The sequence below is a fragment of the Petromyzon marinus genome, chromosome 29 (assembly GCF_048934315.1).
Source record: "Petromyzon marinus isolate PM22_M1 ecotype Great Lakes invasive population chromosome 29, UKy_Petmar_22M1.pri1.0, whole genome shotgun sequence".
NCBI classification, from domain to species: Eukaryota; Metazoa; Chordata; class Hyperoartia; order Petromyzontiformes; family Petromyzontidae; genus Petromyzon; species Petromyzon marinus.
This window is the reverse complement of record NC_133695.1, coordinates 4,824,066-4,848,344: the sequence shown is the minus strand read 5'-3', so window position 1 is coordinate 4,848,344 and position 24,279 is coordinate 4,824,066. Positions and strand designations below refer to the sequence as shown.

The 24,279-nt window shown below is 52.4% G+C and overlaps 1 protein-coding gene across 2 annotated transcripts in view; it reads right to left on the bottom strand.

Moving 5' to 3' along the window:
• Positions 1–7,826: 7,826 nt before the first annotated feature.
• LOC116947109 (protein numb homolog) overlaps positions 7,827–24,279 on the bottom strand; it is a 51,026-nt gene continuing 34,573 nt past the window's right edge. For both annotated transcript variants that reach the window (XM_076070488.1, XM_076070487.1), the window contains exons 4-11: positions 21,899–21,973; positions 19,755–19,829; positions 17,935–18,075; positions 16,899–17,208; positions 16,117–16,421; positions 15,028–15,142; positions 14,150–14,281; positions 7,827–13,871 (exon numbers count right to left, since the gene is read on the bottom strand). In XM_076070488.1, the coding sequence (XP_075926603.1) occupies positions 12,790–13,871; positions 14,150–14,281; positions 15,028–15,142; positions 16,117–16,421; positions 16,899–17,208; positions 17,935–18,075; positions 19,755–19,829; positions 21,899–21,973 (2,235 nt within the window). In that variant the 3' untranslated portion in view covers positions 7,827–12,789. The remainder of the gene's footprint in view (positions 13,872–14,149; positions 14,282–15,027; positions 15,143–16,116; positions 16,422–16,898; positions 17,209–17,934; positions 18,076–19,754; positions 19,830–21,898; positions 21,974–24,279) is intronic.

Genomic DNA, 24,279 nt, shown 5'->3' with positions numbered 1-24,279 from the left:
ATTTTGTACGTTTGCCCACTGACGAAGAAATGATCAGTCTATAATTTTAATGGTAGGTTTATTTGAACAGTGAGAGACAATAACAACAAAATCCAGAAAAACGCATGTCAAAAATGTTATAAATTGATTTGCATTTTAATGAGGCAAATAAGTATTTGACGCCCTCTCAATCAGAAAGATTTCTGGCTCCCAGTGTCGTTTATACAGGTAACGAGCTGAGATTAGGAGCACACTCTTAAAGGGAGTGCTCCTAATCTCAGCTTGTTACCTGTATAAAAGACACCTGTCCACAGAAGCAATCAATCAATCAGATTCCAAACTCTCCACCATGGCCAAGACCAAAGAGCTCTCCAAGGATGTCAGGGACAAGATTGTAGACCTACACAAGGCTGGAATGGGCTACAAGACCATTGCCAAGCAGCTTGGTGAGAAGGTGACAACAGTTGGTGCAATTATTCGCAAATGGAAGAAACACAAAAGAACCGTCAATCTCCCTCGGCCTGGGGCTCCATGCAAGATCTCACCTCGTGGAGTTGCAATGATCATGAGAACGGTGAGGAATCAGCCCAGAACTACACGGGAGGATCTTGTCAATGATCTCAAGGCAGCTGGGACCATAGTCACCAAGAAAACAATTGGTAACACACTACGCCGTGAAGGACTGAAATCCTGCAGCGCCCGCAAGGTCCCCCTGCTCAAGAAAGCACATATACATGCCCGTCTGAAGTTTGCCATTGAACATCTGAATGATTCTGAGGACAACTGGGTGAAAGTGTTGTGGTCAGGAGACCAAAATTGAGCTCTTTGGCATCAACTCAACTCGCCGTGTTTGGAGGAGGAGGAATACTGTCTATGACCCCAAGAACACCATCCCCACCGTCAAACATTGAGTTGGAAACATTATGCTTTGGGGGTGTTTTTTCTGCTAAGGGGACAGGACAACTTCACCGCATCAAAGGGACGATGGACGGGGCCATGTACCGTCAAATCTTGGGTGAGAACCTCCTTCCCTCAGCCAGGGCATTGAAAATTGGTCGTGGATGGGTATTCCAGCATGACAATGACCCAAATCACACGGCCAAGGCAACAAAGGAGTGGCTCAAGAAGAAGCACATTAATGTCCTGGAGTGGCCTAGCCAGTCTCCAGACCTCAATCCCATAGAAAATCTGTGGAGGGAGCTGAAGGTTCGAGTTGCCAAACGTCAGCCTCGAAACCTTAATGACTTGGAGAAGATCTGCAAAGAGGAGTAGGACAAAATCCCTCCTGAGATGTGTGAAAACCTGGTGGCCAACTACAAGAAACGTCTGACCTCTGTGATTGCCAACAAGGGTTTTGCCACCAAGTACTAAGTCATATTTTGCAGAGGGGTCAAATACTTATTTCCCTCATTAAAATGCAAATCAATTCATAACATTTTTGACATGCGTTTTTTCTGGATTTTTCTTGTTATCCTGTCTCTCACTGTTCAAATAAACCTACCATTAAAGTTATAGACTGATCATTTCTTTGTCAGTGGGCAAACGTACAAAATCAGCAGGGGATCAAATACTTTTTTCCCTCACTGTAACTCCCTGCCTTAGCAGCGCTGCCATCATATATTCTCAGCAGCTCTCCCGCTATATTTTTTTCACCTGATGACGATTGCTTGTGTTGCGATAGAAACGTCATGAAATTGTTATTTTTTAAAATTATTTGTTCTATGTACGTGGCTTTACCGAAATACTCTGTTTGTTTCGAATCTGGTAACAACTTTTTATACATATATTTCAAGAGCTGCAATGCATGTGAATACAAGACGGTCCTTAAAGATCCACAGGTTTCCAACCCCTGGCCTAGACACTCCACCAGAGACCGAGTTTGTCAGTCTTGTCTGGTCGACAAACCATCGGAGACACCGTCAAAACACGGTCTATCCGTCATTGACTAGCCACCTCCATCAGAGACCAAGTCTATCATTGAGACTCCATCAAAGACTTGGTCTGTCTCTCTGTCTTCTCGTCTGTCGTTTTAACACTCTACAGCGATATTTTACTCACGCCACCCGCACTTTTCCCTCTCTCTCTGTCTGTCTTTGTGAGCAAATGCAGTGGTAGCGATTGCTCCGGCTGGCGAAACCTCCACAAAAGCTTGCAGCAGCAGCAGCAGCAGCATCATTCACGCTCACCCGCCTCGCCTCGTCCGGGTAATAAACACAAACAACAACAACAACATATTCTTCTTCTATCGGTAAAGTCAACAGCAATCGGTCACAACAACAATCGGTCACCGTTTTCGTTTTGAGAGATGCTTCCCTAGCAACGAACGGCTCTCGCCTTCCAGTGACGCCATTTCCTTTCTAGATTTGAAGCTTTCGTGACTGCAAGGATCCATACTCTTTGGTTCTATTCGGTAAAGTCACGTAGGTAAAAAATAAAACAGCAAAAATCACGACGTTTCGGCCACAACACAAGTGGCCTTCATCAGGTGAAGGGACCGTGCTGTCACGAAGACAGCGTAGGAATTAAGAAAGTCAAGCCAGGTCGCGTCCTTTAAACTGTGTGGGAAGAAACAAACGCTTTGACAAAGGAATTAGCATAAAGTGCTGATAGAGCACCAAACACGGGGGGGAGGGGAGTTTACAAACGTTGTTTTGAAGGGAAATAAGCTGCTGTGAAAGTTTGGTATATCACTACTTGGATAAATATACTGTACCATTGAAAATTAGTTTAATGTTTGGTATGATTTAGAACATCTTTCCAATGATTGCTTAACTTGAAACCATCTTCTCGGTTGAAATTGTGTCTGTGTTTGTAAATCTGAAAAAAACCTATAGGTTATCATCAGAGATTTGTCCACAAGGCAATTCAGATTTACAAACACAGACACAATTTCAACCGAGAAGATGGTTTCAAGTTAAGCAATCATTGGAAAGATGTTCTAAATCATACCAAACATGAAACTAATTTTCAATGGTACAGTATATTTATCCAAGTAGTGATATACCAAACTTTCACAGCAGCTTATTTCCCTTCAAAACAACGTTTGTAAACTCCCCTCCCCCCCCCCGTGTTGGTGCTCTATCAGCACTTTATGCTAATTTCTTTGTCAAAGCGTTTGGTTTCCTTCCACACAGCTTAAAGGACGCGACCTGGCTTGACTTTCTTAATTCCTACGCTGTCTTCGTGACAGCACGGTCCCTTCACCTGATGAAGGCCACTTGTGTTGTGGCCGAAACGTCGTGATTTTTGCTGTTTTATTTTTTACCTACGTGACTTCACCGAATAGAACCAAAGAGTATGACGCCATTTCCTGTTTGGTGCATCACTTCCTGTTGACCTGGGCTTGGGTCATGATTGGCTGCGGTCGCGTATAAATTGAGGCTGGAGAAACCGGAAGTGGTTGCGGAAGAGGTGGGAGTACCCACGCTTTACCCCACCCTTCGAAGGGCTGTTGTACGTATACCGATTCATGCTGCTGGGTGGACAGAGGCGGAGAGATTCAGAAAAAATTGGCCCATTGTTGCAACTGCCTCGCCGGGGGATGAAATCAAACCTGCCTTGGATTGCAATAACAAAGACATTACCTTTTGCATTGTACCGTTTATGCAGTGACTTACGACTTTAAGGTTATATATGCATAACTCTACTAAATGGCATATCCGATTGAGTACAGAAATAACCCTGATTTATGTCTTCCCCTTATACGTCGTTTTGCAAATACATCGTCATTTCATTATTAATACCACTACCTGTTTTGTGTCGCCTCAACTCTGCATTTACAACACTGACCTTGATTTACATCGTTTCAGTATTCGTCGTCGCACCTCTCAGGAACGTAACTTATACAGATCATATTCTTGGTTCTTTCGGTAAAGTCACGTAGAAGGGAAACAATAAAATAATGAAAATATAAAACAATAAAATTCTCACGACGTTTCGACTGCAATACAAGCAATCATCATCAGGTGTGAAAACCACAGCAGGAAAATTTTTAAAAAGTGGTGGATTTTTTTAAGGTTAGCACCACGGAGAGCGATTTGGCAGTTGTTCAGATGGACGAGTCCATCTATGTTCGGAAAAGAGGAGGGGGGAGACGAAAATAATGGATGCGGTCTGAAAGCCACCGTAAGCGTGAACAATCAATTAAGACCCGAAAATTGGTGTATCAAATCCTTCCAATGATTGCTAAGCCAGAATCCATCTTCTCGGTTCAAATTGTCTCTGTGTTGGTATATGTGGATAGCCTCATGAACGAATCTCTCATGGTAGCCAGATGGCTTGCAAAGAACCTCCGTCACTTTTTTCAAATTTTCTTGCTGTGGTTTTCACACCTGATGATGATTGTTTGTTTTGCAGTCGAAACGTCGTGATAATTTTATTGTTTATATTTTCATTATCTTATTGTTTCCCTTCTACGTGACTTTACCGAAAGAACCAAGAATATGAATCCCTGCAGTCACGAAAGCTTTAAATCAAAATTTATACAGATCATTTAAGTAATCGGTTTCTGTGTCATGATGTGCCTATATGTATGTATGTATGTTGAACTTCTTTCGTGCAGTATGTAGGCAACCGTGCTCATCGGAGGTGCGGGGGAAGGACAACAACAATTTTCTGAAAATACGAGTTTTTAATTTGGATGATTGGAAAGTGCTTAGCTCCAGTGGATTTCTAATATCGGAAGGAACAGCGTTCCAGACGGTTGCGGAAGCGCACCCGAAAGCGCGTCATGCAGTGACTGCCGTTGTTCGATGGCTGAGCTAAAAGGCCTCTGCGAGGATGACCAGATTTCGCTTGATGGTTTATTCCTCGTGCGTTCCATCAAAATGTCTCCATAGCGACTTCAGGAGCCGCTGCCCTCGGCCTCGAGCTCCACGCCACACGAGGCCCCGAGCAGACAGGGTCAACGCGCCCCCATCTCCAATCTCGGCGGTGAGCACAAGCACCCTCTGTGTCTTGAGACTCAGCAAGGCCTTGCCTCCCGTTAACCGACTAGGAGGGACAACCGCAAGCCGGGCAGCCTCACAGCCATTGTTACATTCGTAAAGCGCACAAACAGATCGTTCTATCGAGATAATTCTGAAAGTAACGGTAGTTTTATAAAACGTGCCTTATTCGTGGAGTAAGACAAAGATTCCCCCATATAACTTTTTGTGCAAGTGCTGTTAGCGATTAGCACCTATGAAGGCCGGCACGGCACATGAAGGGGGTGGGTGGCCAGCAACCACGCCTGACCTCTGTCTTCCCAGTGGCGATGTTTACACACCACACCGGATACTTAGTTGAGGCTGAGTCAACCTGGAGGAGGCCCAGGACCTGTTCAGATAAATCGTCATTGGTGTTGTCGGTCGTGAGTAGGAATCAAACTCAATTCGCCGTGTTCGTAGCACAGTGCTCTAACCACTGCGCCACCGCTCCTGACAAACGGTGGTGTGGCGCGCGTCCCAGCGGTGATGGTGCTCGGTCAATTTGCGCGAACCAACTCATGCGAACTAACTTGCGTGAACTCCACACACACACACCACAGGCCTCGTGACCCGGGTCCCAGATGACGCAGGGGTCGCAGGGGTCGCAGGGGTCGGACTCCACGGCGTCCCGATCCGTGAACTCCAAAGCTCCGATGACAGCGAGCTGGACTCCTGGACAAGTAAGCACGGTGCGACGAGGAGGGCTACGACGATGACGAGCAGGAGAAGGAGGAAGAGGATGAGGACGAGACGATACGGGCAGGGCGAAGGCACGGAGGAGCGAGGGACGGGACGAGGCCTGGTGAGGACCCACGCGGAGGAGATCCCGATGATCGACGCCTTCTTTGATCAGCCCCTACCGGCGCTCACGTAGGGGCCGCTGGGCGCAAGCGGTGGCAAGATGTTACCTACCTCGCCTGGTATACAGGAGGTCGTGGGTACGATCCTGACCCCGACGATGCTTGTATATTTGGAGTTTGCATGTGTGGATTTTTCTCCGGGTCCTCCGGTTTTTCCCTCAATATTTAGGATCAACCGTGCGTTTCCAGTATTTGGCTGATTTAAATTTCCACATGACGATAAGCCACTTTGTAAGAGCTATCACTTGTGATGGCCAGATCGCGTTTGAAAAACAGCTACATATAATTCTAGATTTAAAGCTTTCGTGACTGCAAGGATCCATACGCTTTAGTTCTATTTGGTAAAGTTTTTTTTATTTATTCGGTAAAGTTTTTTTATTTTTTACCTACGTGACTTTACCGAATAGAACCAAAGAGTATAGCTACATATAACTCAGTGGGCCTTACCTGGTAAAATAAAAATAGTTAAGATTTTTACTTTAGTGATCGCCGTGCAGAGCGATGCGTGGACACGCGCAAAGGAGACCCCCGTGCTGTGTCGCACGGCCTGGTCGTAGTGTCAACTCTCCGTGTATTTTCCCTTCAGTGCCCATGAATGAGGTGTACAAATAATTACCAATTGCTTTCATACGCACTGGGTATGTGGATTAAAGCGCGAGATAAAAAAAAAACACACAACTGGCAATGACCCGCGTCGTAAAATGATATTGCGTCGTCGTCACAGGATTTGTGTTTATGTACGTATCAATGTAAATTGTACTAAAACGTGAAGAAACCACGTACACATCGCTTGGAATGTTCACCACAATGGGAATAAAATGACACACTTACCTACGCGCGTAACATTCCCTTCGGGAAAAATATATCAAGAGGTGGACCAACGCCTGCACCGCTGAGGACCTGGGTTCGAATCTGGGTTTTAGCCGCTGCCCGTGATTGAACCGGGTACTCAAGTGATAGTGAGTTGGTGGTCTCAGCCGGGTCACCCATCACAATTGGGCAGCTGAATACCGGATTGGTAGCCAGGATCAAAGCTAGCCACTCCTTCAAGTGAACAGTTGCTCGACCAGTGTTCTTCACTAATTTTCAGAGGGGGGCCACTTTCGCCGATCATCAGTGTCAGGGCCACCACACATTTGAAACCATTGGGGTTTGACAGCAGCACGATGATGATCATGGGGGTGTTTTCACTGCTTCTGTATCGTCGGTGGGCGCCGCCAGTGGCCCGCGTGCAATTGCAACGAAGAACACTGCGTTAGACGAACGTGAGTAAGTCACTAGATGGCGCTACACACAGCTTCCAAAGCCCCGTCATTTAATGTCACCAGGCATGTTAGGAAGTATCACTTGGAGTGCTGTAGGCCGATTCAGAATGCTTTACACAACTCTGGAATCGCTCCTACATCTGCATCATGTCCTCATCCCACGCGGTCGCTAGATCCAGAGATAAGATCACGAAGGAAGTTGTCAAACTGCCCAGGATCTCAGCGGCCCCAACTCAGTGTCTCTGACCTCTGACCTCCGAGCCACCCGGCCAGCTGCTGGCATTCCCTTTACTCAAGGAATCCACCTGAGGCTGGAAAAACCCGGAGCGGAGTTTGTAAACTATGGAACCCGGAGCTACAAACCACGACCAGTTGTGTAAATGTGTCGTTGTGTGCGACTGCAAAACCATGCCGGGCACTGCTCACAACACGAGGCACAACCTTTGGCACTTTTGAGAACGGTCCCTATCCCTCTACCGCAAGCGCGTTGTCTAATTGCGAGAGTGTGTCTGTTTGAAAGAGTGAGAGGTGTGCGTCTCAGTGTGAGGATGAGTGAGTGTGCGAGGTGTCTGATTGTGTGAGTGCGTGCGTGTGACATAACTTGCCTCAAAAGTCTGTTCAGGCTATACGGGGGGGAATCCTTGTCTTTGGGGGACTGGCTGCAGGATGAATAGGTTCAACACCAGCACTTGAACATTTCCACTTGGTACCCATCTGGTCACAACTTGACTGAGAAAAGCCACCACGTGACACAATTGCTGGGTCAATACACATGTATTATACACACACACACACATATATACATACGTACACACACAAATATGCTGTCCGGACATTCATATGTAAACGTACACATGAAAGACCAAGAACTGGGTTCGTCTGTGTTGAAGCGCAGTCTGAAAATACGTTGTCACGAGCGACATTCGTGAACGTGCCCAGCCTCCCATCGCTTCCCGTGAAAAGGCAGCGTTTTGGTCTGTTCCTACACAATGGACTCTTGGGGCAAGTGCTGTTAGCGAGCAGCACCTATGAAGGCCGGCACGGCACACGAGGGGGTGGGTGGCTGGCACCACGCCCGGCCGCCTTTGTCTCCCCAGTGGCGATGTTTACACATATCGCTGCAGGTGCTCATTTCAGGCCCAATCGACCTAGGGGAGGCCCAGGACCAGTTCAAATAAACGCCACTGTTAGTGGTCGTGAGAGGGAATCAAACCCCGGATCGCCGGGTCCGCAGCACAGCGCGCTAAACACTGCACCACTGTTCCTCAATACATACATACACACCTACATACACTCGGCAACTTATATACAGTGAGGGAAAAAAGTATTTGATCCCCTGCTGATTTTGTACGTTTGCCCACTGGCAAATAAATGATCAGTCTATAATTTTAATGGTAGGTTTATTTGAACAGTGAGAGACAGAATAACAACAAAAATCCAGAAAAACGCATGTCAAAATGTTATAAATTGATTTGCATTTTAATGAGGGAAATAAGTATTTGACCCCTCTGCAAAACATGACTTAGTACTTGGTGGCAAACCCTTGTAGGCAATCACAGAGGTCAGACGTTTCTTGTAGTTGGCCACCAGGTTTTCACACATCTCAGGAGGGATTTTGTCCCACTCCTCTTTGCAGATCTTCTCCAAGTCATTAAGGTTTCGAGGCTGACGTTTGGCAACTCTAACCTTCAGCTCCCTCCACAGATTTTTGAAGGGATTAAGGTCTGGAGACTGGCTAGGCCACTCCAGGACCTTAATGTGCTTCTTCTTGAGCCACTCCTTTGTTGCCTTGGCCGTGTGTTTTGGGTCATTGTCATGCTGGAATACCCATCCACGACCCATTTTCAATGCCCTGGCTGAGGGAAGGAGGTTCTCACCCAAGATTTGACGGTACATGGCCCCGTCCATCATCCCTTTGATGCGGTGAAGTTGTCCTGTCCCCTTAGCAGAAAAAACACCCCCAAAGCATAATGTTTCCACCTCCATGTTTGACGGTGGGGATGGTGTTCTTGGGGTCATAGGCAGGATTCCTCCTCCTCCAAACACGGCGAGTTGAGTTGATGCCAAAGAGCTCCATTTTGGTCTCATCTGACCACAACACTTTCACCCAGTTGTCCTCTGAATCATTCAGATGTTCATTGGCAAACTTCAGACGGGCATGTATATGTGTTTTCTTGAGCAGGGGGACCTTGTGGGCGCTGCAGGATTTCAGTCCTTCACGGCGTAGTGTGTTACCAATTGTTTTCTTGGTGACTATGGTCCCAGCTGCCTTGAGATCATTGACAAGATCCTCCCGTCTAGTTCTGGGCTGATTCCTCACCGTTCTCATGATCATTGTAACTCCACGAGGTGATATCTCGCATGGAGTCCCAGGCCGAGGGAGATTGACAGTTCTTTTGTGTTTCTTCCATTTGCGAATAATCGCACCAACTGTTGTCACCTTCTCACCAAGCTTAGCAATGGTCTTGTAGCCCATTCCAGCCTTGTGTAGGTCTACAATCTTGTCCCTGACATCCTTGGAGAGCTCTTTGGTCTTGGCCATGGTGGAGTGTTTGTAATCTGATTGATTGATTGCTTCTGTGGACAGGTGTCTTTTATACAGGTAACAAACTGAGATTAGGAGCACTCCCTTTAAGAGTGTACTCCTAATCTCAGCTCGTTACCTGTATAAAAGACACTGGGAGCCAGAAATCTTTCTGATTTAGAGGGCGTCAAATACTTATTTGCCTCATTAAAATGCAAATCAATTTATAATATTTTTGACATGCGTTTTTCTGGATTTTGTTGTTGTTATTCTGTCTCTCACTGTTCAAATAAACCTACCATTAAAATTATAGACTGATCATTTCTTTGTCAGTGGGCAAACGTACAAATCAGCAGGGGATCAAATACTTTTTTCCCTCACTGTACATACGCACGCAAAAAAAGACGACGAATATCCCTCACGTATTTGTGCAGTGCTGTTAGCGAGCACCTATTAAGGCCTGGACGGCAAGCGATAGGTGTGGCGGGCCAGTACCATGCACGCCTGGACACCTTTGTTTCCTCAGGGCCAACGTGAACCACACCGCACAAAGTAATCGTTTTAGGCTGAGTCGACCTAGGGGAGACCCTGGATTTGTATCGCATACCTATACACATACAGCAAAATACATACATACATACCAATATTTACCCTTTTAGCACAACAGCCTGTCGGGGAACTTGATGTTAGCGAGCACCTATTAAGGCTGGCGCGGCACACGAGGGGGTGGTGTGGCCAGCAGCACGCCCCAACCACCTTTGTCACCCCAGTGCCGATGTTTAGCACACCGCAGCAGATACTCATTTGAGGCTGAATCAACCTTAGGGGAGATCTAGCACAGATTTCAAATACCACTTGCCAACGATGCTCATTAGCCATTACATGTCCGGGAGTCGAACCCGGGGTGCTGGGATCGTAGGACGGGGTACAAACCGCCGACTCAATCGATTGGCACGCGTAGGCACGCACGCGCGTACGTGCATCGACCAGGAATGGGATCGAGGGAGATCAGAAGCGTGGATGTGAGCCCACACACACCGAGTCCTCTGGCAGGACCCCTGTCAGCTTCAACTGCGCCGTGCAAGGGTGCCCAGGGAGCTATCGGCATCGTGAGCCGTGCTCTATCCACTGCCGGGTGAAGCGTAAAGTAAAAAAATACCCAGCAACACCCGCTTGCGGAAACTAAACACTGAGATTGCACGGGTCAAGCAAAAATGCATACGAGGAGAGAATTCTAATGGCGTACGACTCGACGCATGGTACCATGAGCGATTGCTGTGCTCGATTCATCGATGCGTCAGTTGGCGACACGTGTTTGCACACACGCACGCAAGCGGCGTCCCGGGGATGACCGAACCGGCGGCTCAGCCTGTTTGGTCCCGTGGATTTAAAGCGTGGGCTGCGTGTTAAAATCTCGTCTGTGAAGAAGCTCTGACACAAGTGAGAGTTTGATTCCAGAAGAGGGGCTCTGCAATCCATCGCAATCACCACTCATTCACTCACTCATCCTCTCCCCCTGCTTCCTTCCTCCCTGCTGCATCCTTCTTTTCCTCCTGCTCCCCCTCCCGGCTTCGGCGCATCTTCACTGTCAAACTTCATCGTCGCAAACGGAGGAAAGCGTTCGTTCTACCGCGCAGGTTTTCACGGTCTCGGCTGCATAGCTCTCCTGACGGAGCTCCCGGCATGTGGAGCGAAACGTCGGCCCGAAGCGCGTAACGGATAGCGAAAGAGACGCGTTCGTTCAAGTAAGGACATCTTTTGTTTTCTTCTTCCGTCTTGGCATCGAAAGCCGAAGCTTTGAGGCTCGTGCGTGACCCTGTGCAGAGCGTACAAAAAAATAAAATGAAATTTATTCTGAACCTTTTATTTATTATTCTCATCCTAATTAACTATTCAGTAAGCGGCTACGCGGTGGCGCAATCATCGCGGTGGCAGGAAGTTGCACAAAAATAAAATAAGCCACGCCAAGTCCAATGACTCAGCATTTCGGTATATTTTTTTCTCTCCCAAAGTTGTTGTAAGCCAATCAAACACTCTCGCCCACATATCTGCCGCATAACTGCCTTCTCCTGGCGAGCCAGGGGTACGGTTTCTCGATGCCCACTGGAGGGGGAGCTGAGCCTCACAGCGTCTGCGCGGTCATCCACCAACCCTCGCTGATTCCAGGCCGCCGCATGCTTAGTAGCCACCACCACTGCCCAGTTGAGTTGTGTGTGTGCGCGCATACGAACTCGGCCCGACGATGAGAGCCGCGCACGTGACAGAGCTGCCGACGAGCACAAACAGAAGCAGAGAATAATCCCAGCACAACTCGCACACAGCTGACGCTCAACACAGAGACGAGAAGCAGAGGCCAGGGGCGGGAGGCTGTGTGCGGGAAAGTTCAGGAGAGAGGGCCGGGAGGGTGTCTGGAACCGTCTGCCCATCGCGACACGTGATGGTGGTGGTTGGCGATTCTCACTGGGGCTCTTCAAGAAACACCTCGATGAGATTCTAGAATCGATCTGCTGCCAACGACCAAAGGAGCCTGACCGACTGAATGGTCACCCACATTGCGATTCTAACCCTTCCGATGGTCTCACGGCGTCTTCGTCATCAGGGGTTCTTAGATTCCTACCCAGTGCACTGGCCGCCATTTTTACTCGTATCGGCGGCCAATCACAAGGCGGTCGCGAACATCATGTGACTGACCAAGAGCCACGCGCCCTTCCGGTCACCTGGTTCCGCTTGCCCAATCGAACGTGGAGAACCAATGACATCACAAACCGACTCGCAGACACCCACGCTAAAATAAGCCGTCCAGTTATCATTGAAGATTGGGGTTCGCCACCCATCCTGATTATCCCAGGATGCTCCTCCCGTTGGCGATATCTTCCAAGTCTTCCCGGTACGACAATTAAAATACCCCGATTATTTGTCAGCTGTGTAACAAAAATCATCACAATAACGATGATTAAAAAAATACTGCACCGCCCGAGACAAAGGCGTTCTTCGCATCCTCCTTCCCGCGACACTTGCCGACGTTTTCGCACACCGCACGCGCGCAGGCGCGGACATGGCGGCCCTATCGAAGCGCCACGCCCGACCTCGCGGGTCCCACGGAAAACGGCCCTCCGTCGTCTTGGCCACCTCCTCCCCCATTCGACACCCCGGACCCTCTTTTCGCTCGGCAGATTTCGTTTTTCCTGTCGCGGTCACCGATGAAACGGGTTGGTGGTCGCCGGGGAGCAAGGCGGCCCGGGTTCTGGCGGGTACATTTTGCCCCCGATTTCGGCGTTGGCGGTCCCGGCGACGGTTCCCCCGGGCGCGGCTGACGCCCACCGCTCCTCGAATGCCACGCTGTGCGCCGGTGAGCGCTCGCTGTGCGCCGGCGACCGGGCGCCGCCGTTATGAGCCTGGTGCAACCGCGGCTGGAGCAGCGGCGATGGGGGCAGCGACCCGCCAAGCTGCGGCGACTCCGGCGCCTGTCCGTGCTGCAGAAGGTGCTGCTGCTGCAAGTGCTGGTGTTGACGCAGCTGCTGCTGCTGGTGCATCTGTTGCTGCTGGTGCTGCAGGTGAGTCAGAAGGTGCTGCTGCTGCTGCTGCAGCTGTTGCTGAAGCTGCTGCTGCTGCAGCTGCTGCTGCAGCTGCTGCTGGTGCTGCAAGTGAGTAAGAAGGTGCTGCTGATGCTGCTGCTGCTGAGCGAGATGGTGCGGCGAAAGCTGCTGCAGCTGCTGCAGCTGCTGCTGCTGGAGCAGCGACGCGGCCGTCGCCGCCGCCGCCGCCAGCGCTGCCGACGACGAAGGCGACGACGACGCCGACGAAGGCGCGGACGGCGTGGCGGGGCCAACGGCGTACACGGCTTGCGGGGAGAACAGGCTTGCGGCCATCTGCGCCGGCGTTAGATCCGATCCGTAAGCGCCAGCCGGCGGCACTGTTCCGTTATGAGCGAGCGCAGCTGCCGAGGCGTACGGGGACCGCACCGGCGCCGCCACCCCGCCAAACGGGTTGGCCCCCGGCGGCGCCGGCTGACCCTGAGCCTGCGCCGCCACGGCCTTGGTGACCTCGTCGAGCCAGCGCTCGGCCTCGGACGCCGTGCGCCGGTGGCCCAGCGGCGGCGACGACGACGGCGCGTGGTGCGGCCGGGGCTGCCCCACGAGGGCGCCGCCGGCAGCACCGGCGGCGCCCTCGTGGGGCAGGGAGGCCGACGGACCCCACGAGACGGCGCGCTGGTGGTGGTGGTCGAGGCTGTCGCGGGCGGTGCCGGGCAGCGGGTACGGCGGCACGTCGCGGTGCGCTGTGGTGGGGGAGAGGGGGGGGGAGTGGCACGCACGGGACAGCTGTTATTTGCCGGGGCGTGTACCGCGGTAAATCTATTCTGATCATGCCGACGCTGCTACTTATGCAAATTCTGCTGCTTCCAATGCTGCTACTGATTTTGCTGCTGCTGCTGCTGCTGATGATGGTTACACCAAATATCCTGCCACTGTAGAATCATGATGAACATCTACAATCACAATGCAACAATGACCACAATAATCCTCCCTCCCTCCCTCTCACTCTACTCATCCTCACCTTGCATGGAGACGGAAGCCGGGGGGAGGTCGTGACCTCGCCCCAGCAGCCCCGTGCCGGACATCTGCCCGCACAGCTCGCTCACATCATCCGCTTCACCCTGGCACGGGGACTCGGGCTCCGTCAGCTCGTCTGCACGCGATACGGCGGCGCAGCGGGCGGTCACACCGATCACCTCGCACCCCCCCCCCACCCCCCCACTCCTTTTTGGTATTGTCACCGTCCCCAAGTTGGACCCCGGCCGCACGATCGGGGGGTCACAGGACAAAGCGACACAATTGGGGGAAACCCCTCGCCGAGTGGCCCATCGCGTTGAGAGACCGGCATGGGGTGCAGGGCGTGTGGGGGTGGGTGGTAGGTAGTGTCCTATACCCCACCAGTTACAGCTCCTCCACGCGGGATGCGTGCGTGGGTGGGTGGGTGCATACGTGGGTTGGTGCGTGCGTGGATGGGTGGGTACACGCGTGGGTGTGAGGGTGGGTGTGTGTGTGTGGGTGCGTGTGTGCGTGCGTGCGTGGGTGGGTGTGTGTGTGTGGGTGCGTGCATGGGTGAGTACACGCGTGGGTGCGTGCGTGTGTGGGTGGGTGGGTGCATACGTGGGTGCATGCGTGGGTGCATGCGTGGGTGGGTGCGTGGGTGCGTGGGTGGGTGGGTGTGTGTGTGGGTGGGTGGGTGGGTGTGTGGGTGGGTGGGTGTGTGTGTGGGTGGGTGGGTGCGTGTGTGGGTGGGTGGGTGCGTGGGTGAGTACACGCGTGGGTGCGTGCGTGCGTGGGTGCATATGTGGGTGGGTACGTGTGTGGGTAGGTGGGTGCGTGGGTGCGTGCGTGGGTTGGTGCGTGCGTGGGTGGGTGGGTGGGTGCGTGGGTGCGTGCGCGCACCCTGGAAGTCCATGTGTCTCTGCCGCGTGCTCGGGAGGTCGTTGACGCGCAGCGAGAGCTGCCGCTTGAATGGAGACGTCTTCTGTGCCAGCGCGGGGAACCCACGGAAGGAGCCCTGCACAAGCGTGGCGACGGCAGCGGACGACAACGACGGCAGCGGACGACAACGACGGCAGCGGACGTGAGTGCTCATTCCTGATCGCTCGCGACCATGGCGAGGGTGGCAAGTCTGATGACGACGACGATGATGACGATGATGAAGATGACCATGGTAGCTGTGATGATGATGTATGTTGAACTTTTTTTCGTACGTAGCCAACGGCGCTAATCGGACAACACAAAAAAAAACAGTTCTAAAGAAATGAGCCGGCGCAACAAACAATTGCCCAAGCTCTACGGTCCTCTATATATTAATGAGTACGTGCATGATGGGAGAAAACCGGAGGACCCACAGAAAATTCACGCATGCGAGGGGGTAACACTCTATCCCATCCAGATGGCTTAAACAGACGGCGATTAGTGCACTTGCTGTACCACCTTCTGGTGAGCCACGAGTATGGCACCTCCACGACACCCACGGTAAGGGAGTTTCACAACATCTGTGTGTGTGTGTGTGTGCGATCCAGCAACCCTCACTGCTCCCTTCACAGTGCTGGATTACAGGCAGAGCCACGTGCATAGCCACCACCACCTCCTGGCATTGATGACGACGATGGAGGTGACACCCGTAATCATGCAAACAAAGATCGTACGAATCGCGGTGTCGACTATGACGACGCAAACACGTGTCGCCCTAACAGACCTTTGGGGCAAGTTCTCTTAGCGAGCAGCACCTATGAAGGCCGGCACGGCGCACGAGGGGGGCGGGTGGCCAGCACCACGCCAGGGCCGCCTTTGTCTCCCCAGTGGCGATGTTTACTACGCACCGCACCGGGCGGCTCATTTGAAACCGAGTCGACCTAGGGGAGCTTGAGAAACCGGTTCGGATAACCGTCACCGGTCGCCGTGGGCGGGCGCGAGCGCGGATCTCTTGGCGACGTCGCTGCCGCCGTGGCTCGACGCGCCAGGCTAGGTGCACGCGTCTCTCACCTGCCGCACCAACTGCTCGAGCGGCGCGTGCTTGCGAGGGATGGCGTGGGGGTTGTGGCCCCCGGCGTGGGGGGGCGGCGGTTCCCCCGGTGTCCACGCCGGGGCCGCCGGGGCCGCCGCCGGGGCCGCCGCCGGGGCCGCCGCCGGGGCCGCGCCGCCACCGCGCCCGGCCACGACCGCGGCCGCGGAGGAGGAGGAGGAGGGTGAGGAGGAGGGGGAGGGGTATGCGGCGGGCGCCCCTCCCACCTCCGATCCCGAGTTGCCGACCCCCGACATCGCTGCCATGGCTCTCTCGATGGGAGACGCTGAGGGAGGGGGCAGGGGAGGGGGGCAGAGGCGAGACCACGTGACGGCGGTGACGGCGGTGGTGATGGGGGGTAATGGCGGTGATGGCGATGAGACTCACACACTCACTCACGTACACCATGACGTAAACTACTAAACTGTGATGATGATGATTATTAGACAATGGTTGGCTGTGACGATGATGATGATGATGATGAGACAAGGGGTGAGGCTGCAATGATGAACACGACGAAGATTAACGGCATAAGGCACGTCCACTAGAGTAGACGTGCCAATGGAGACCCGGGACAGGTCCAGATAATCGTCATCGGCGTTGGTGGCCATCATCGGGAATCGAACTCGGGTAAGTAGCCGGTTAAGTAGCGAAGCACACGCACCCATCACCCACCCACCACCCACCCACTACCCACCCACCACCCACCCACCAGTCCACCACCCACCCACTACCCCCACTACCCACCTACCCGCCCGCTCACCCTTCGACGCTCGCTCGTGCGTCGCGGCTCCGGTCATTGTCACCGCCACCATCATCATCGTCGTCGTCGTCGTCGTCGTCCCCGCCACCTCGTCGCCGGGCCTGTCGCCTGCCGCGGCGCCACCGGCACCGGCGGCACCGCCGGCGGCGTTGGCGGCGTTGGCGGCGTTGGCGCGGAAGGAGCCCTCGCGGGTGAAGCTGGTGCGGTTGGCGTCGAAGGTGGCGGTGACGCCGCACTCCTTCTCGCGCCGCTGCTTGCGCTCGAGGCATGCGGCGAACGCGCAGCCCACGGCGTGGCTCAGCCGCTCGCCCTGCGAGGGCGCGTGTGGGGGGGGGGGGGGGCGTGGGATGGGCGGAACGATGAGGTCGCCGACGACGGGACGACGAGGTCGCCGACAAACTGACGTGGTCACGGATGGACCAATGAGGTCACGGGTGGACCAATGAGGTCACCGACGTTGGACCGACGAGGTCACCGACGACAGACCAACAAGGTCACGGATGGACCAATGGGATCACCGACGATGGACTGACGAGGTCACGGATGGACCAATGGGATCACCGACGACGGACCGACAAGGTCACGGATGGACCAATGGGATCACCGACGATGGACTGACGAGGTCACGGATGGACCAATGGGATCACCTACGACAGACCGACAAGGTCACAGATGGACCAATGGGATCACCGACGACGGACCGACAAGGTCACAGATGGACCAATGGGATCACCCACGACAGACCGACAAGGTCACAGATGGACCAATGGGATCACCGACGATGGACCGACGAGGTCACAGATGGACCAATGGAATCACCGACGATGGACCAACAAGGTCACCGACGAGTTCATTAATAAAGGGAATAATGATTGGAGGAATGAGATCGAATTAATAAACAAATGAATCAATATATTAAGATCGGAACAGATGAGTGAAAAACGAACGAATGAGGCGAACATTAAAGGAATAAGTACCACAGGAATGAATGGCGAAACGAACGGATAAAGGAAGGAATAAGTTCGCGAATGGATACCGAGTCCTTGATGGCCATGAAGGAATGGCATATCCAGCGACGTGTCGTCCCATCCCTGCAGATGTAGGAGAAGGCTTTGTCGTAGTTGCGGTCCGGGGCGCAGAAGGAGACCTTCTCAATCGTCTGGTCCACAATCATGTCCTGAGCGGCAGCAGCAACACGCGCAGCGGGTTACCGTGACACAACAGTGCGGGGAGGCCCCTCATCCACTGCTGGATGAGGGGCCTCCTCGCACCGGGCGGGTCGCCTCGTGCGCCGTCCTCGGTAGGCCTCGCCGAGCTGCTCGGTGCCGGTGTTGGTGAAGGTTTGGGGGGGGGGGAGGTGGGGGGAGTGCGGCGAGGCCTCGCTTGGCGCGCGGGGTTCACGTGACGACACGGGGTTCACACTACGACACGGGGTTCACGCTACGACACGGGGTTCACGCTACGACGCGGGTTCACGTGACGACACGGGGTTCACGTGACGACACGGGGTTCACGCTACGACACGGGGTTCACGTGACGACACGGGGTTCACGTGACGACACGGGGTTCACGTGACGACGCGGGGTTCACGTGACGACACGGGGTTCACGTGACGACGTGGGGTTCACGCTACGACACGGGGTTCACGCTACGACACGGGGTTCACGTGACGACACGGGGTTCACACTACGACACGGGGTTCACGCTACGACACGGGGTTCACGCTACGACACGGGGTTCACGTGACGACACGGGGTTCACGTGACGACACGGGGTTCACGCTACGACGCGGGGTTCACGTGACGACACGGGGTTCACGTGACGACACGGGGTTCACGTGACGACACGGGGTTCACGCTACGACACGGGGTTCACGCTACGACACGGGGTTCACGCTACGACACGGGGTTCACGCTACGACACGGGGTTCACGCTACGACGCGGGGTTCACGTGACGACACGGGGTTCACGCTACGACACGGGGTTCACGTGACGACACGGGGTTCACGTGATGACACGGGGTTCACGTGACGACGCGGGGTTCACGCTACGACACGGGGTTCACGCTACGACACGGGGTTCACGCTACGACACGGGGTTCACGCTACGACACGGGGTTCACGTGACGACACGGGGTTCACGTGACGACACGGGGTTTACGTGACGACACGGGGTTCACGTGACGACACGGGGTTCACGTGACGACACGGGGTTCACGCTACGACACGGGGTTCACGTGACGACGCGGGGTTCACGTGACGACACGGGGTTCACGTGACGACACGGGGTTCACGTGACGACACGGGGTTCACGCTACGACACGGGGTTCACGTGACGACACGGGGTTCACGCTACGACACGGGGTTCACGTGACGACACGGGGTTCACGTGACGACATGGGGTTTACGTGACGACACGGGGTTCACGTGACGACACGGGGTTCACGTGACGACACGGGGTTCACGTGACGACACGGGGTTCACGTGACGACACGGGGTTCACGCTACGACACGGGTTCACGTGACGACACGGGGTTCACGTGACGACACGGGGTTCACGCTACGGGGCCGTTATTTTATCGGGGATCACGTCACTGCAATGTCACCGTCACTTTTATATGACTCGTATGATGATGATGATAATAATAATCATCATACTTATCTTTACGACTGGTATTACCATCATCATCATCACGGCTACCGCATCATTAAGTTCAATCATCACCATCATCATCACCGCCACCATTACTAGCACGGTTGGCTACGCACCTCCAATTTGCACGGTTGGCTGCGTAAGTGCATGCATGGCGACTGATGGTTATCGTAATGACCCGGAGGTATTAGGAGTTGACTGTACCTTGGTGGCATCGTCCACCACTCGAAGTCCGTCAGCGGACACCCACAGCCCGGCGCGGATTTTCTTCCTGTCCGTCTGTGGAGAAGCCGGAGATTTTATTTAAAATAATTAAATATATATATATATAAAAATTTGATACACAAGGTCAAAGATCCCACAACATCATTCTAAAAAAAGTGGGCCAAATTTGAAAACTTACCAGCAAATTGTTCAATTGAGATTCCAACCCAGCAGCAATCATCGCCACGAAACCCCCCTGCTCAGTGGCGTAGTAACTACGTTATCAGTGGTGTAGTAACTACGTCATCAGTGGTGTAGTAACTACATTATCAGTGGTGTAGTAACTACGTCATCAGTGGCGTAGTAACTACATTATCAGTGGCGTAGTAAACTACGTTATCAGTGGCGTAGTAACTACATTATCAGTGGTGTAGCAACTACACTATCAGTGGTGTAGTAACTACATTATCAGTGGTGTAGTGACTACATTATCAGTGGTGTAGTAACTACATTATCAGTGGTGTAGTAACTACACTATCAGTGGTGTAGTAACTACATTATCAGTGGCGTAGTAACTACATTATCAGTGGCGTAGTAACTACATTATCAGTGGTGTAGTAACTATATTATCAGTGACGTAGTAACTACATTATCAGTGGCGTAGTAACTACATTATCAGTGGCGTAGTAACTACATTATCAGTGGTGTAGTAACTACACTATCAGTGGTGTAGTAACTACATTATCAGTGGTGTAGTAACTACATTATCAGTGGCGTAGTGACTACATGATCAGTGGTGTAGTAACTACATTATCAGTGGCGTAGTAACTACATCATCAGTGACGTAGAAACTACATTATCAGTGGCGTAGTAACTACATTATTAGTGGCGTAGTAACAACATTATCAGTGACGTAGAAACTACATTATCAGTGGTGTAGTAACTACATTATCAGTGGTATAGTAACTACATTATCAGTGGCGTAGTAACTACATTATCAGTGGCGTAGTAACTACATCATCAGTGACGTAGAAACTACATTATCAGTGGCGTAGTAACTACATTATTAGTGGCGTAGTAACAACATTATCAGTGACGTAGAAACTACATTATCAGTGGTGTAGTAACTACATTATCAGTGGTATAGTAACTACATTATCAGTGGCGTAGTAACTACATTATCAGTGGCGTAGTAACTACATCATCAGTGACGTAGAAACTACATTATCAGTGGTGTAATAACTACATTATCAGTGGCGTAAGTAACTACGTTATCAGTGGCGTAGTAACTGCATTATCAGTGGCGTAGTAACTGCATTATCAGTGGTGTAGTAACTACATTATCAATGGCGTAGTAACTACGTTATCAGTGGCGTAGTAACTACATTATCAGTGATGTAGTAACTGCATTATCAGTGGCGTAGTAACTACATTATCAGTGGTGTAGTGACTACATTATCAGTGGTGTAATAACTACATTATCAGTGGTGTAGTAACTACACTATCAGTGGCGTAGTAACTACATTATCAGGGGCGTAGTAACTACATTATCAGTGGTATAGTAACTACATTATCAGTGGCGTAGTAACTACATTATCACCTCAGGAGGCCCGGCAATCGGTCAGCTAGGGCCCCAATTTTTGATTTGTCTCGCACGGTCGCACCTAGAGGCTCTTCTCTGTCGCGGCTCCTCTTGCCCGAATTGTCATTACGCTCACGGTCTTGAACATTTAATGCTGTAGGGGCGCACTCCGCCTTCGCAAAATGCAGCCACTTACAGCTCCGCAGTAGTTACCTCTTTGCAACATTACGTTACTGCTCCAATTACATTAAATGAAAGCATTTGTCATATAAATACTTTTAAACCACGTTTTAAATAACTGTGTTGTTCTTTGACACTTTGGTGGTTGTCAAGGGGGGCCCCCCCCAACTCGCAGCTTTGACCACCAGGCCCCCCCCCAGCCTGCTTGCCCCCCCCCCCCCCCCCACGCTCGTCAAGCGACTGCCCCTACTGGCAGAATAGCGGTGCCGAGGGTCACCTCGTGCCGTTGAAAAAAAGAGCTTCATCAGCTCATCGGATTTCTTCCAGCCCGAGTAAAGATTCCCAATTCCCATTCCGAAGAAACCCCCTTCACCCGACTCACCGCTTTGAGCCTCTTCACGGCCTCCTCACACACGTGCATTCCCCGGGACTCGTCCACCTCCACGCAGCCCAGGTACTGAACCGGGCAGATAGGTCGCCAGCGGCAGGGCAGAGACACCGGTGTGGGAGGGGGGGGGAGGGGTGTGGGGGCACAACCATCGGCGGCACGTGTTATGGGTGCGGGCACAGGAGACACGCGGGCTCAGGTGCGGGTTGTGAATGTCCCATGTGCTGCTGGACATCTGTGAAAAAAAGAGCGTAATAGCCTATTGGATTCCTCCAGTATAAATATGCTGATGTGCACTCCCCCTCCCCCCCCCCCCCCACTATGGGGGGGGTCACTTCTCTCACTGCTGGATGAGGGTCAGGAGGTGGGGGGGGGGGAGGTTATGTGGTCAAACAGCCCCTACAACTGAGACGAAAGTGGGGGGGCCTTCGGCTAGCAGTGGGCTGTGAAAGGACCGGGAATGAAAATCAATATGAATATACACACCCATGGCTGTCCATGGGGGGAGAATTGGGGAAGGGGGGCTCGAGGCAAATCATGCAGTGTGGGCCCCCCCCCGATGCATTCAAACTAAACCGGGAGTGTTACATCTGACACCGTGACGCCCGAGCGGAGGGCCCGAGGCATTCGCCGTAGCCTCAGGGACGTCTCTGTACACGCCACACGACACGACATCGATCCAATTCCAGATCAACTCACCGTCTCCAAGATCTTCCACAGACTCGCCCCTTCCTACCTCTCCCCTCTCATCTCACTCTACTCCCCTCCACGCACTCTCCTACCTCTCCCCTCTCATCTCACTCTACTCCCCTCCACTCACTCTCCTGTATCTCCCCTCTCATCTCACTCTACTCCCCTCCACTCACTCTCCTGTATCTCCCCTCTCATCTCACTCTACTCCCCTCCACACACTCTCTGCCCCAACAAGGCTTCCACAGAAAGCCGACCCAGGAACACAAAATGTGTTACAGTGTTGTCGCTCGGTGGGAGGTCGCTCATCCCCCTTTGCTGCCCCCAAGGTCCGAAACTCCTTCCCCCCCCCCCCCCCCAGCCATCCGTGCTGTCGACTCCCTACCCCTGTTGAAATCGAGACTCAACACCTTCTCCTCTGGATAGGACCGACCGCCCCGATCTCTCTCTCTCTATATATTAGAATTAAATAACCACACGGCTTGAGCCCAGCATTGCGAGGCGCGGTTACATGTCGGACGCGGCGATATAAAACCCACGTTGCACCGGTGCTGCGAGCTCCGATTTTAGGTTTCCTCTTCGTCTGAATCCATCACTCTTTTTCTGACCTTGTCAACCAACGTCTGCGGCAGCTGATAGCCACAAGAAGATTCCTCCCATTCACAGAGGGCCCGTGGGGAGCTGCGCTATCGCGGAGTGGCAGGCATTGACGGAGAACTAATTATAATCGAACAAACTAATAATACAACAATTTTGGTTTAAAGCTTTCGTGACTGCAGGGATTCATGTTCACGTACAAGGGAAACAATAAAATAATAAAAAATATAAAACAATACAATTCTCACGACGTTTCGACTGCAACACAAGCAGTCATCATCAGGTGTGAAAACCTGATGATGACCTTTTAATAGACTTTCGGGGCAAGTGCTCTGTTAGCGAGCGCCTAATAGGGTGGTTTGGCAATTACAATGCCCCATCCGCCTTTGTCTCCCAAGCATTAATTTCAGTCTGAGTCAACCTAGGGGAGTCTCAGGACAAGTTGTGATACCACCTGCCACCGATTATAGCCGTGGGCCTGGTTCGGAGCGTTGTGCGTTAACCACTGCACCACCGCTCCCTCGACATAGACACGCACACACACATTTACATATAAATTACCAACAAAATCACAGCACGGGCTGCTGCAAAGGAAGGATGCAACTTGACTTGGCGGGATAATTTATAGGCAATTTCAATACACCACACACACACACAGACACACCACACACACACCACACATACAGACACACCACACACACACTACACACACACAGACACACCACACACACACCAAACACACTCCACACACACACCACACACACACCACACACACAGACACACCACACACACACACCACACATACAGAGACACACCACACACAGACACACCACACACACACCACACACACAGACACACCAGACACACAAACACACCACACACACACCACACACACACAGACACACTACACACACAGACGCACCACACACACACCACACACACAGACACACCACACACACACACCACACACACAGACACACCACACACACACAGACACACCACACATACAGAGACACACCACACACACAGACACACCACACACACACACACCAAACACACAGACACACCACACACACAAACACACCACA